Source organism: Mobula birostris, chromosome 30 (genome assembly GCF_030028105.1).
Source record: "Mobula birostris isolate sMobBir1 chromosome 30, sMobBir1.hap1, whole genome shotgun sequence".
Classification (NCBI taxonomy): Eukaryota; Metazoa; Chordata; class Chondrichthyes; order Myliobatiformes; family Myliobatidae; genus Mobula; species Mobula birostris.
The window spans coordinates 40,155,315-40,169,851 of NC_092399.1; the positions used below are offsets into that span (position 1 = coordinate 40,155,315).

Below are 14,537 nucleotides of genomic sequence, written 5' to 3' on the forward strand. Positions count from 1 at the left end.
GTCCTGACAAAGGGTCTCGGCCCGAAACGTCGACTGTACCTCTTCCTATAGATGCTGCCTGGCCTGCTGCGTTCACCAGCAATTTTTATGTGTGTTGCTTGAAATTCCAGGATCTGCAGATTTCCTCGTACCTGAAGTTACAGATCACATTGTGTAAAGTTCTGGACACCCTACCCCAACCTCTCTGTTGCCAGGAATGTAGCACAGAGCCAGGCCCAAGGTGGTTGGAGAATGAAGGGGGATTGTATCCCGTGAGCAGGGCTATATTTATTGCAGCCTCCCCAGCACCGACATGGACCATTCAGCTCTGGAGACCTCTGCAGGAGTTTCTAGTCCTTACCCACCTTCTGTCTAGCCCTCTCTTTCTGCACAGACTTCAGCTTCATCCTGAAAGCAGGTGAGCTCTTTGCTGTGGTACTTTTGGGAGTGGGAAGTTTCTTAACTGATCGCTCCTTCAATACAGAATTATCACCTGACATTCTAATTCACACTGCCTTGTACTTGTCATGTCTAATCTTGGATCCACTCCAAGTGGGATTTTATCTGTCCTCATCCACCTTTTCAATGAAGTCCCTTTTCTAAGGAAGCAACCCCAGTCTATTCAACCCTTCTTGATAGTGGGCTCCTCCCTTGTAAATCTTGTTCAGATTAGAGTTATGGAAACAGATTCTATTGAAATGGCTTTTAAGTTTTTCACTCAGGGACAGCATCGTGCTTTGTGTAAAAAAAAAACTTGTTGTCAGTTCTACTTTAACTCTCTCACCTTAAACCTTTGCCCTTTAGTTTTAGACATGGGAACAAGATAATGGCCACCCACCTTTTCTGTGACCCCATGATTTAATAAGGTCACTTCCTCACCATCCTTTACATCCATCCAGCACATCCAATCTCTCCTTATAACTCAAGCCTTCCAGTCTAGACAACATCCTTTGAATCTCTCCTGACCCTCTCCAACTTAACCAATGTCGTGTAAAGCTATAATATCCCAACTGAGCTCTGAACTATTGTACTCAGCCCTATCCAATGAAAGAAAGTGTGCCATGTCCCTTCTTCAGCACCCTGTCTACCTATGTCACCACTTTCAAGGAACTATATGCCTGTATCTCTGGGTCTGTCTGATGTACAGCATTCCCTGGGGCCCTGTCATTCACTGTCTTTGCCTTGCCCTGTTGGAACTTCTCAAACTACATCCCTCTTGTCTGAGTTAAATTCCATCAGCCATTCTTTTGCCCACTTTTCTAGTTACCTACATCCTGCTGTATTCTTTCAGTGCCTTGTTTTTTTTAAGTTTTAGTTACAGAGGATGCTAGGATTGAACTCTGAGCTGTAATAGCATCATGCTGACGTCTATACTACCACTGCACCTGCTATATCAGCAATATGTTGTCAGATATACCAGCGATTTTGGTGTTCTGATCAACATTGGCATCCAGATTGATAATATGATAAATAACAGGGGACCCAGCCCTTATAACTGAGGTGCATCACTGGTTACAGGCTCCCAGTCTGAAAAAAAAACAGCCTTCCACCACCACTCTCCAACTCCTACTACTACAAAGCCTTTATATATATATTTTGTATCTAGTTGGCTGGCTCACCATGGATTCCATCTAATCCAACCTTCCAGAACAGCATACCATGCAGGACCTTGTCAAACACATTGCCAAGTTCCTTGTAGATAACGTCTACTACCCTGCCCTCTTGATCACCACTTTGAGTCTGTCACCGGGTTCGGATGTTGCCCAAGTGCAGATGAGACACACTGACATGGGTCGATACTTCACAGACTTCAATGCGAACAGTGTTAAGGGGAAAAGAATACAACACATGCTAGGCCAAACAGGGCCGTTAACTAAAACTCTCAAATGGAAAATGAAGCCTACACTGCAGCTCAAAAGAACAACTAAGAATAAAACGAATACCACTAGTCTCCAGAGTCAGTTGACTCGACAGTCCAATTTCTCAGTCAAGATGAAATGCCAGCAGGGAGAGAAGTATTGCTGTGTCCAAGTATTGACAAATACTACAACGTAATGAATGGAGTTAAATACTATCACAATGAAATAATAATAAGCTGAGATGTGCATACTCACGAGAACAATTGCCGTATCTGCTGCGCCGCCAAACCTGTGGTTGCAACGAAGTCAAGCTAGCAAAATTTGTGAGACTCTATTTATAGAAACATAGAAGCATAGGAAACCTGCAGCACAATACAGGCCCTTCGGACCACAATGCTGTGCTGAACATGGACTTACTTGGAGCTTAGAAAACTAGAGGGCTATGGGTAACCTTAGGTAATTCCTATCCAGGAGTCTCTATCGTATCTGCCTCCGCTATTCCACGCACTCACTTCTCTCTGCGTAAAAAAACTTGCCTCTGACATCTCCTCTGTACCTACTTCCAAGCACCATAAAACTGTGCCCTCTCGTGCTAGCCATTTCAACCCTGGGAAAAAGCCTCTGACTATCCACAAGATCAATGCCTTGTACACCCCTATCAGGTCACTTCTCATCCTCGGTCGCTCCAAGGAGAAAAGGCCAAGTTCACTCAACCTATTCTTATGAAGCATGCTCCCCAATCCAAGCAACATCCTTGTAAATCTCTTCTGCACACTTTCTATGGTTTCCACATCTTTCCTATAGTGAGGCAACCTGAACTGAGCCTAAGTGGGGCCTGACCAGGGTCCTATATAGCTGTAACATTACCCCTCGGCTCTTAAACTCAATCCCATGGTTGATGAAGGCCAATGCACCGTATGCCGCCTTAACCATAGATTCAACCTGAGCAGCAGCTTTGAGTGTCCAATGGACTCGAACCCCAAGATCCCTCTGATCCTCCACACGGCCAAGAGTCTTACCATTACTACTATATTCTGCCATCGTACTTGACTGACCAGAATGAACCACCTCACACTTATCTGGGTTGAAATCCATCTGCTACTTCACAGGCAAGTTTTGCATCCTTTCAATGTCCCTGACAGCCCCCCACACTATCCACAACACCCCTAACCTTTGTGTCATCAGCAGATTTACTAACCCATCCCTCCACTTCCTCATCCAGGTCATTTATAAAAATCATGAAAAGCAGCGGTCCCAGAACAGATCCCTGAGGCACACCACTGGTCACCAACCTCCATGCAGAATATGATCCATTTACAACAACTCTTTGCCTTCTGTGGGAAAGCCAGCAGATTCACAAAGCAATGTCCCCTTGGATCCCATGCCTCCTTCCTTTCTCAATAAGCCTTGCAAGAAGTACCTTATCAAGTGCCTTGCTGAAATCCATATACACTACATCTACTGCTCTACCTCCATCAATCTGTTAGTCACATCATCTAAAAATTCAATCAGGCTCTTAAGGCACGACCTCCCTTTGACAAAGCTATGCTGACTATTCCTAATCATGTTATGCCTCTCCAAATGTTCATAAATTCTGCCTCTCAGGATGTTCTTCATCAACCTACCAACCACTTAAGTAAGACTTACTGGTGTATGATTTCCTGGGCTATCTCTACTCCAACAACATCTGCAAACCTCCAATCCTTTGAAACTTCTCCCGTCCCCGTTGATGCAAAGATCATCACCAAAGGCTCAGCAATCTCCTCCCTCGCCTCCCACAGTAGCCTGGGATACATCTCATCCGGTCCCAGAGACTTATCCAACTTGATGCTTTCCAAAAGCTCCAGCACATCCTCTTTCTTAATATCTATATGCTCAAGCTTTTCAGTCTGCTGTAACTCAATCCTACAATCGCCAAGATCCTTTTGCGTAGTGTTACGTACCCCGTAACTGGGTTGCCAAACCAGCAGAAATGGATCACTCAGTTGGAGTCTGGATTACTAGAACTAAGAAAGTTTTATTAAAGAAACAAGCAACACAGTAATCGAAAGGATAATAAATGCAACAGTTCAGCAATGATAAACACACATGTGCACAGAATTAAGATAGCAGCATCAATCAAGCTCTATCGTTGTCTAGGGGTAAATGACCAAATTTCAAAGTGACACAAAAGTTCAGTCCAATTTAGTTCAGTTCGCAGTAATCGTTGCCATGGCGATGGACAATGTGGGGGGGAGGGAGAGAGAGAACGACTGATCATTCAAAAACGGCTTCCACTCACAGACCGGCGATATTTGCTCACAAGCAGCTTTCGGGCAGGTCCTTGGTGATGTCACCTGAGGTCACCGACTGTGACCCCTCCTCCAGATGCAGTCGATCCTCTGCAGTGAACCCGGCACCCAAGCGAGGGTGGACACACACCGGGTTCCCGCTGGTCGTATCTTTCCACCCTGTGCGTTGTCCGGTACTTCCCACCGACTTGTGAGAGGCGCACCGCTTCCAGGGTCTCGTTACCTCGGGTGTCGTGTGTGTTGCCTTAGCGAACCTGTCCCTTTTTATCCCCCTGCTGGGGTATCGCCTGTCCATCACTTCAAACAGTTCAGGGTTCAAAGGGGGAGCCGCTCCAGACAGCTCTCTCTCTCCCGTCCCTTCATTACACATCTCTAGATCGCCTGTCCATCACTTCAAACAGTTCAGGGTTCAAAGGGGGACCCGCTCTAGACAGCTCTCTCTCCCGTCCCTTCATTACACATCTCCAGATGCTGCTTCATTGTTCCTTATCTCTCCTTCCCCTGAGGACAGGTGGCAGACCAACTGCTGATGCCACCCAGGCCAGCAAACATCTTAATTTATGTGTATTCTCGTCACAGTAGGAAGGAAAATATTCACTAAGTAGCTTTACTATCTCCTCCGGTTCTATACACACTTTTCCACTGTCACACTTTATTGCTCTTATCCTCTCACGTCTTATCCTCTTGCTCTCCACATACCTGTAGCCTTGTGCATATTTCACATGCACAAGGCTATGATAACTATGTCTAAAATGTGCTTGTCTTTCCAAAAGTAAGGTGATCCTGTCACACAGAATCTCCATCGGTAACTTTCACATCACTGATGTGAGTCTCATGTGTGCAGTTCCCCGGCTTGACCTTGCAGTGCTTTTTAAATAAAAGCACATTAGCAATTCTCCAGTCTTCCATAACTTCAGCCTTATGCTGCAAAAATATCTACTACGTCCCCAGCAGTTGAAAAATGTCAAGCCAACACTTGAGGATATGGAATGCTGTGGATGTTGTGATTGCTGCTGACGTGACTGCTCTCTTTCCTTCCTCCACAGTGCAGACAGGAGCAACGTCAACTGCCCCGTATGGAGGAGCACAGGGTAAGAACCAGCTTCATCATTACACTTGTAGACCTTGCTGCCAAGTGTGATGCTGGTGCTCTGGGCACAGGCTGGGATGGACATGGACACACACACACACACACACACACACACACACACACACACACACACACACACACACACACACACACACACACACACACACTAACAGTTTACAGTTTACAGTTTACCCGGACGGTCAAATTTCTGAGTATTAGAACTGAGGATAGTGCTTATTGTCCAATTGTCATCTGCACAAGCACATGTACACATGCCTGCATCAAAAGCATCATAGACACATCACATCAGAGACACAACATTAACAATAAAAACACAAAATGATGCAAGAAGCAACACAATTAAAACAAAAAAGTTGATTGGAGTGTGCAGTTGTTATAGTGTTGCTGTACTGAGGTAGTGACCAGGTTAGTTCAAGGACTGTAGCTGTTCTTGAACCTGGTGTTGTGGGACATACACAAAATGCTGGAAGAACTCAGCAGACCAGGCAGCATCTGTGGGGAAAAAAAGTACAGTCAACATTTCCGGATGAGACCCTTTGGCAGGTGTTGTGGGACTTCAGCTTCTATACCTTCTGCCTGAAGGTATCTGTGAGAAGAGAGCATGTTTATGGGGATAGTGGAGCAATCATTACCCTGGCTCTACATTTTCTAATTCTCCTGGTGTCCTTTACATCTTGCTGCTGGCACCCAGAATATTGTGTGCTCTTTATGGTTGTAGTTGTGTGTGTGTGTGTGTATGCACGTGTGTGGAGGGTAGGGTGGGCTGTACTTGGGTGGGTGGCAGTGTGCAGGGAGGGTATTTGGGTGGTGGGGTGTGTCGGGGGGGTGTATTTGGGTGGATGGTGTGTATATAACCATATAACCATATAACAGGTACAGCACGGAAACAGGCCATCTCGGTCCTTCTAGTCCGTGCCAAACGCTTACTCTCACCTAGTCCCACTGACCTGCACTCAGCCCATAACCTTCCATTCCTTTCCTGTCCATATACCTGTCCAATTTTTCTTTAAATGACTATATCGAACCTGCCTCAATCACTTCTACTGGAAGCTCGTTCCACACAGCTACCACTCTCAAGTTTCCCCTTGTGTTACCCCTAAACTTTTGCCCCCTAACTCTCAACTCATGTCCTCTTGTTTTAATATCCCCTACTCTCAATGGAAAAAGCCTATCCACATCAACTCTATCTATCCCCCTCATAATTTTAAATACCTCTATTAAGTCCCTCCTCAACCTTCTACGCTCCAAAGAATAAAGACCTAATTTCTTCAACCTTTCTCTGCAACTCAGGTGCTGAAACCCAGGTAACATTCCAGTAAATCTTCTCTGTACTCTATCTATTTTGTTGACATCTTTCCTATAATTTGGTGACCAGAAGTGTACTCAATACTCCAAATTTGGTCATACTGATGCCCTGTGCAATTTTAACATTACATCCCAACTCCTATACTCAATTCTCTGATTTATAAAGGCCAGCATACTAAAAGATTTCTTCACCACCCTATCCACATGAGCTTCCACCTTCAGGGAACTATGCACCATAATTCCTAGATCACTCTGTTCTACTGCATTCTTCAAAATAGGACAACCATTTACCATGTATGTCCTATTTTGATTAGTCTTACCAAAATGTAGCACCTCACACTTATCAGCATTAAACTCCATCTGCCATCTTTCAGCCCACTCTTCTAACTGGCCCAAATCTCTCTGCAAGCTTTGAAAACCTGCTTAATTATCCACAACGCCACCTGTCTTAGTAGCATACTTACTAATCCAATTTACCATCCCATCATCCAGATCATTAATGTATATGACAAACAACATTGGACCCAGTACAAATCCCTAAGGCACACCACCAGTCACCGGCCTCCAATCTGACACACAGTTATTTACCACCACTCTCTGGCATCTCCCATCCAGCCACTGCTGAATCCATTTTACTACTTCAATATTAATGCCTAACGATTGAACTTTCTTAACCAACCTTCCATGTGGAAACTTGTCAAAGGCCTTACTGAAATATAGACAACATCTACTGCTTTACCCTGGTCAACTTTTCTAGTAACCTCTTCAAAAAATTCAATAAGATTTGTCAAACATGACCTTCCATGAACAAATCCATGTTGACTGCTTCTTATCAGACCCTGTCTATCCAGATAATTATCTATACCATCCCTAAGAATACTTTCCATTAATTTACCCACCACTGACGTCAAACTTACAGGCCGATAATTGCTAGGTTTCCTCTTAGAACCTTTTTAAAACAATGAAACAACATGAGCAATACGCCAATCCTCTGGCACCATCCCCATTTCTAATGACATTTGAAATATTTCTGTCAAAGCCCCTGCTATTTCTACACAAACTTCCCTCAAGGTCCAAGGGAATATCCTGTCAGGACCCAGAGACTTATCCACTTTTATGTTCCTTAAGAGCACCCGTACTTCCTCTTCTTTAATCATCATAGTTTCCATAACTTCCCTACTTGTTTCCCTTATCTTACACAATTCAATATCCTTCTCCTTAGTGAATACCGAAGAAAAGAAATTGTTCAAAATCTCCCCCATCTCTTTTGGCTCCATACATAGCTGTCCACTCTGATTCTCTAAGGGACCAATTTTATCCCTCACTATTTTTTTGCTATTAATATAACTGTCGAAACCCTTTGGATTTATTTTCGCCTTACTTGCCAAAGCAGCCTTGTATCTTTTAGCTCCTTGAGCACCTCATTTACTCCACGCTACCTGTATTTATTGTCGATATCTCTCTTTTTCTGAACCAAGTTTCCAATATTCCTTGAAAACCATGGCTCTCTCAAACTTTTAACCTTTCCTTTCAAACTAACAGGAACATAAAGATTCCGTATCCTCAAAATTTCACCTTCAAATGACCTCCATTTCTCTATTACATCCTTCCCATAAAACAAATCGTCCCAATTCACTCCTTCTAAATCCTTTCGCATCTCCTCAAAGTTAACCTTGCTTCAGTCAAAAATTTCAACCCGGGGTCCAGACCTATCCTTCTCCATAATTATATTGAAACTAATGGTATTGTGATCACTGGACCCGAAGTGCTCCCCAACACATTCCTCCGTCACCTGACCTGTCTCATTCCCTAACAGGAGATCCAACGCTGCCCCTTCTGTAGTTGGTACCTCTATGATGTGCAGCAAAAAACTATCCTGCGCACATTTTACAAACTCCAAACTATCCAGCCCTTTTACACTATGGGCTTCCCAGTCTATGTGTGGAAAATTAAAATCTCCCACAACCACAACCTTGTGCTCACTGCAAATATCTGCTGTCTCCTTACAAATTTGCTCCTCCAATTCTTGCTCCCCATTAGGTGGTCTATAATACACCCCTATAAGTGTTACTACACCTTTCCCATTCCTCAATTCCACCCAAATAGCCTCCCTAAATGAGCCCTCTAATCTATCCTACTGTAATATTATCTCTGACAAGCAATGCAACACCTCCCCCTCTTGTTCCTCCGATTCTATCACACCTGAAGCAACGAAATCCAGGAATATTTCATTGCCAATCATACCCCTCTTGCAACCTTGTTTCACGAACAGCTACCACATCATACTTCCAGGTATCAATCCATGCTTTAAGTTCATCCACCCTTCTTATAATGCTCCTCGCATTAAAATAAATGCATTTAAGTAGTTTTTCACCTCTTACTCTCTGTTTATCACTAACAGTGCAAACAACTTTACTATTTTCTTTTTCTTCCTTCTCCCCTGTATCTGTTCCTACACTCTGGTTCCCCTCCCCCCCTTGTATCTAGTTTAAATCCACTGGAGCCTCTCTAGCAAACCTACCTGCTAGAATATTTGTCCCCCTCCAGTTCAGATGTAAACCGTCCCACCGGAACAGATCCCACCTTCACTGGAAAACTGCCCCATTATCTATAAATCTGAAGCCCTCCCTCCTGCACCTTGTCTTCAGCCATGTGTTGATCTGCGCTATCTTACTATTTCTAAACCTGCCTTCACGTGGCACTGGAAGCAATCCTGAGATTTCTGTCCTGGAGGTCCTGTCCTTTAACTTGGCGCCTAACTCCCTAAACTCACCTCTCAGGACCTCCTCACTCTTCCTATCTACGTCATTGGTCCCTACATGGAGCACGACATCTGGCTGCTCACCCTCCCTCTTGAGAATACTGAGAATTTGATCCGAGATATCATGGACCTTGGCACCAGGGAGGCAACAGACCATCCAGGATTCTTGATCTCTTCCACAGATCCTCTTATCTGTCCCCCTAACTATCGAATCCCCTATCACTACTGCTCTCCCCTTTTCCCTCCTTCCCCCTGAGCTGAGGATCTCGTCTCGGTGCCAGAGACGCAACCACTGCAACTTGTCCCTGGTAGGTTGTTCCCATCAACAGTATCCAAAACAATGTACTAATTATTGGTGGGAACGGCCACAAGGGTGCTCTGCTCATTCTGTCTATTCCCCTTCCCTGTTCTGTCAGTCACCCAGCTACCTGTCTCCTGACTCTTAGGGGTGACAATCTCCCTGTAACTCTTATTTCTGCCTCTGCCGCACGAATGGTCCAGATTTCATCCAGCTCCAGCTCCAGCTCCAGCTCCTTAACCCGGTTTGTCAGGAGCTGCGGCTGGATGCACCTTTTACAGGTGTAGTTATCAGGGATGATTGTGCTCGCCCTGACTTACCACATACTGCAAACTGAGAACTCAACTGCCCTAACTGCTGCCTCCATTTCCTACTCTTAAGGTAATTAGATTTATTAAAGGAGCTTACCCAGCCTTACCTCACTGGGAGCAAGATCATCCTCAGCTTCTGCTCGCCGAAGCCCCTCGAGCCAAAGTCTTCCTACTCTGTCTCCCTCTACTCCATTGCCCACTCCGTCAATCTGCTCACTCTTTAACTCCCACGCTGCCTCACGGTCCGACTTTCACACGCTTGCGCAGTCGTGTCCAGTTCAACTGCCGAAGAAATGACGTGTGTGTGTGTGGCTGTGTTTGTGGGGAGGGGTGTTGTATTTGGATGGGTGCGGTGTTTGTGTGGGAAGATCTTTTTGGGTAGGTAGTGTGTGTGGGTGTATTTGAATAGGTACTGTGTTTGTGCATGTGTGGGGGCTTGTTTGGGTAGGTGGGGTGTGTGTGAGTGTATTTTGGTAGGTAGGGTGTGTGTGCGTGCGTGTGGTTTGTGGGTGCGTGTGTGTGTGTATTTGTGTGTGGGGTGTGTGTGTGAATACTTGCTCACAGGGTGCGTGTGAACCATCGAGTACAGTAGTGTAGTAATGCTTGTAGTTAGTGCATGCTGCATGCTGTATGCCGCATAGTGCTCTCTGCTCACAGCTATTGCCGCTGGCTGGCCTTCTTAACAGAGTGTGAGAAGAGGAGCCGAGTGTGTAAGCTTCCTCCTGCCAGTACAGAGCCTCTCCACCACCAAGACTCCTGCAGTGCCTCCTCGGGGCCACACACGGAAACTGGGTATCTAACGGTCTCAGGCTAAACTACAGGGGACCTCGGAGCAGCAATAGGCCCCAGAGACGTGGCGTGCAGGCCCACCACTGTGTGGACACGCCCTGGCGCCCGTCAACCACTGTCCCAGCTATGGGCAAATAGCCCCGCTGCCTTGTGGTAAGTCTGCTGAGACAAGGCTAAGGGAGCACACTCTGACAGAAAAGCAATGCGCTGGCGGCGCGCAATAGGCGGGCCTTAACAGACCAAGGATCTGGCAGCCTCCTGCAGCCAAGATGTGAGACTGGTTGTCCTGGGATCACCCTTGCCACCAGGATTTACCTCATCATGGTGAAGATAGTGCTACTGGGGATGGTGCAACCCCTGTGGCACTTTAAAATCTTCCTTGCACAGGTCTCCACCTCTGACCACGCTGAACAATACCTGGACCTTACATATGGTTGAAGTCTGACGGCGATGGGGTGTCTGGCAATGGGAGCAGGTACAAATGGACTGTGAGCTCCTAGTCAGAACCCTGTATGGCAGCGACACAGGGTATTTGGTCGCTAGCAGCTGGAACTGAGTGGCAGCTGTTTTCAGCAGACCCCTGTGCGATTGAGCAGCCCTATTTAGGGACTGTATTGCTCACCCCAATTGGGGAAGGGCCTAGAAAAGGTGGCCTAAAAATTGCCTGTTCAATCACTCACCTGCATAGGTTACCGCGCCAATCAGGTTATTCTACTACTGCAGTCGAAATAAGAAACAATACAACCTAAAACTGGCAACATGGAATGTAAGGACTCTCCTGGACTCGTATGGCATCTCTGACAGACCTCACCGGAGAACAGCCTTGGTCGCTGCTGAGCTGAGGCGCTACAACATGGGCATTGCTGCCCTGAGTGAGACCAGGCTCCTGGGTGAAGGCTGTTTAACAGAGGAAGGGATGGGTTACACCTTCTTCTAGAAAGGTTTCCCCCCAGTTGGACAACATCTCCACGGAGTAGGATTGGCCATCAAGGACACCTGTTGGCATTAGTGAAAGACTAATGACCCTCCGTATCTCCCTGGCAAAGAAACATTATGCCACGCTTCTCAGTGCCTATGCACCAACTTTGCCATCTGAGAATGAGGCCAAGGCTTTTATCAGACACTGGATGAAGCTTTTTGCCAGATCCCTAAGAATGATAAGATCCTTTTGCTTGGGGACTTCAACGCTAGGGTGGAACAGAACAACAGGATATGGAGTGGAGTGCTAGGTAGGCATGGTATTGGCAAGGTGAATGCAAATGGCATGAGGCTACTTACTCTTTGCTCTGAGCATAACCTTACCATAACCAACACCATCTTTCAGCATAAGGCAAAATATAAGACCTCGTGGCTGTGCCCTCGCTCTAAACATTGGCACATGACCGACTTCATCATTGTGAGACGTAATGACATCAGGGATGTTCTCATCACCCGTGCCATGAGAGGTGCAAAGTGCTGGAATGACCACCGTATGTATGATTGTGGCCAAGATCCATATGAAAGTGCGTCCCCCCCCTTGCGCCTGCAAAAACCCTATAAAAAGCAGCTAATTGCAACCACCTGAGAAACACAGAAGCAAGAAGTGAGTTTCAACGTATCTTAGCTGAGAAGGGAGCTGGAACCTTGTCTGAGCTCAGAAAATACCATGGAACAACAATGGACCTATATCAGCTCTGCACTCTATGAGGCAGCAGCCTAATCCATCAGCCATAAGAGCAGGAACCACCATGACTGGTTTGACAATAACTCAGACACCAAGCACACCAGATAACGTTAGATAACCCAAAACCATCTATGGCCCAATAAGTCAATGTGTTACTCCCCTGAAAACAGCAGATGGTCTAACACTTCTGAAGAATCAGAATACCATTCTGCTGAGGTGGGCTGAGCATTTTAACCCCCTGCTTAATGAAGACTCTGAGACCCCACCATCCTGGACGAACTGCCTGAACCCCTCCTATCCACGACCTCAGTCTACCACCAACCATCCAGGAGGTTCTATCAGCTGTCCATTTCCTTAAGAACCACAAGTCCCCTGGCACTGACAATATCCCTGCTGAGTTACTGAAGAACGGAGGGTACATGTGTATGCGCACCCTCTACCAGTACATCACCAAGGCCTGGACTGATGAGAACATCCCACAGCAATGGAGAAATGCAAACATCATTGTCATTTTTAAGAAGAAGGGTGACAAGGCCATCTGCGGCAATAGAAGGGGCATATCACTGCTTTCTGTTGCTGGAAAGGTCCTGGCTAAGGTGATGCTTCAGAGACTCATCAGCAACATCACCGAGTCAATGCTGCCTGAATCGCAGTGTGGATTTAGGAAGAACAGGAGCACGATCTACATGATCTTCACAGCTCGGCAGCTTCAGGAAAAGTGCCAGGAGCAACATCAAGACCTGTTTATGGCCTTTATTGACCTCTCCAAGGCATTCGACACTGTGCAAAGACAGCTCTTATGGGATGTCCTCCTCAGGTTTGGCTGTCGCAATAAATTCGTTAACATCCTTCACCAGTTCCACGATGCGATGACTGCTCGGGTGACCATAGGAGAACAAGAGTCCGAGCCCTTCATTGTACACACGGGGTGAGGCAGGGGTGTGTACTAGTGCCAGTGCTCTTTAACATCTTCCCCTGGTGTGTTGCCAAGCTTCTCCACAATGAGATTGAAGTCAGCAGCCGTGTGGCAGTGAATGTCAGATTAGATGGCAACCTCTTTGTCATCAGGAGGCTGCACGCAACCACCAAACTCCATAGAGAGCGGGTCCTGGAGCTGCAGTATGCAGACGACTGTGCTCTTGTGGCCCACACTCCGGAGAATCTTCAGACTGTCCTTGCTGTGGCGGTGAGAGCATTCAGCAGGATGGGGTTGACTGTCAATACCACCAAGACAGAAGTGGTTTGCCAATGGAGTACCAGTGTCCCACCCACTCTACCTGCCTTCACTGTTGGTGATGAGAAGCTGTCAGTAGTGCCATCTTTCAAATATCTGGGGAGCATTCTCTCTGAGGATAGCAGCATTGACAACGACATCCAGAGCCGCATTAAACAGGCATCAGCTGCCTTTGGGAGACTTCGGCGTAGAGTCTTTCAGAACAGGAGCCTTCATCCCTCCACAAAGGTCGCCGTATACCAAGCGGTCTGTGTCACCACCCTCCTTTATAGCTGTGAAGCTTGGGTAACCTACAGCCGTCACATCAAGTCCTTGGAGCGCTTCCACATAAGCTGCCTGGAGCGCATCCTGGGAATTACCTGGCGTGAGCGGGTGCCTCACACTGAAATACCTGTAAAGACCAACTGCAGGATTATTGAGGCCATGATCATCCAGCGTCAGCTGCAGTGGCTGGGGCACGTGATAAAGACGCCCCCATGTCGGCTACCCCGCAGAGTGTTATACGGCCAGCTACATCATGGTCGACACTCAGCTGGAGGGCCGAAGAAGCGCTATAAGGATCAGATGAAGAATGCTTTAAGGAAGTGCAAGATCAGAACCGAGGACCTGGAGGAGGTTGCTGCTGACCGTACCACTTGGCGACAGATGTGTAGGGACGGGGTTCATATTCCAGAGATGGAAAGAACAAACAAAAGACAGCAGAAGAGAGCCAGGAGAAATGCAGCCACGGTTGCCATCACTGCCAACACTACCACATATACATGTCCCACCTGCAATAGAGCTTGTGGGTCCAGGATAGGACTATATAGTCATCAGAGATCTCATCGTTAAAGGAGTGGACACTGTCATCGGATTTCGATGGACAGCCGAAGAAGAAGATTTGTTTATGGGTGTATTTGGGTAAGTAGGGTTTGTGTGGGTCAGTGGTATGTGTGT

At 46.5% G+C, this 14,537-nt stretch overlaps 1 protein-coding gene across 1 annotated transcript in view; it reads left to right on the forward strand.

Moving 5' to 3' along the window:
* The window catches only part of col16a1 (collagen, type XVI, alpha 1), a 401,818-nt gene that overhangs the window by 326,646 nt on the left and 60,635 nt on the right, over nucleotides 1–14,537 (forward strand). Inside the window, exon 44 of the mRNA XM_072247276.1 lies at nucleotides 5,176–5,220. Coding sequence (XP_072103377.1) covers nucleotides 5,176–5,220 — 45 coding nt within the window. The remainder of the gene's footprint in view (nucleotides 1–5,175; nucleotides 5,221–14,537) is intronic.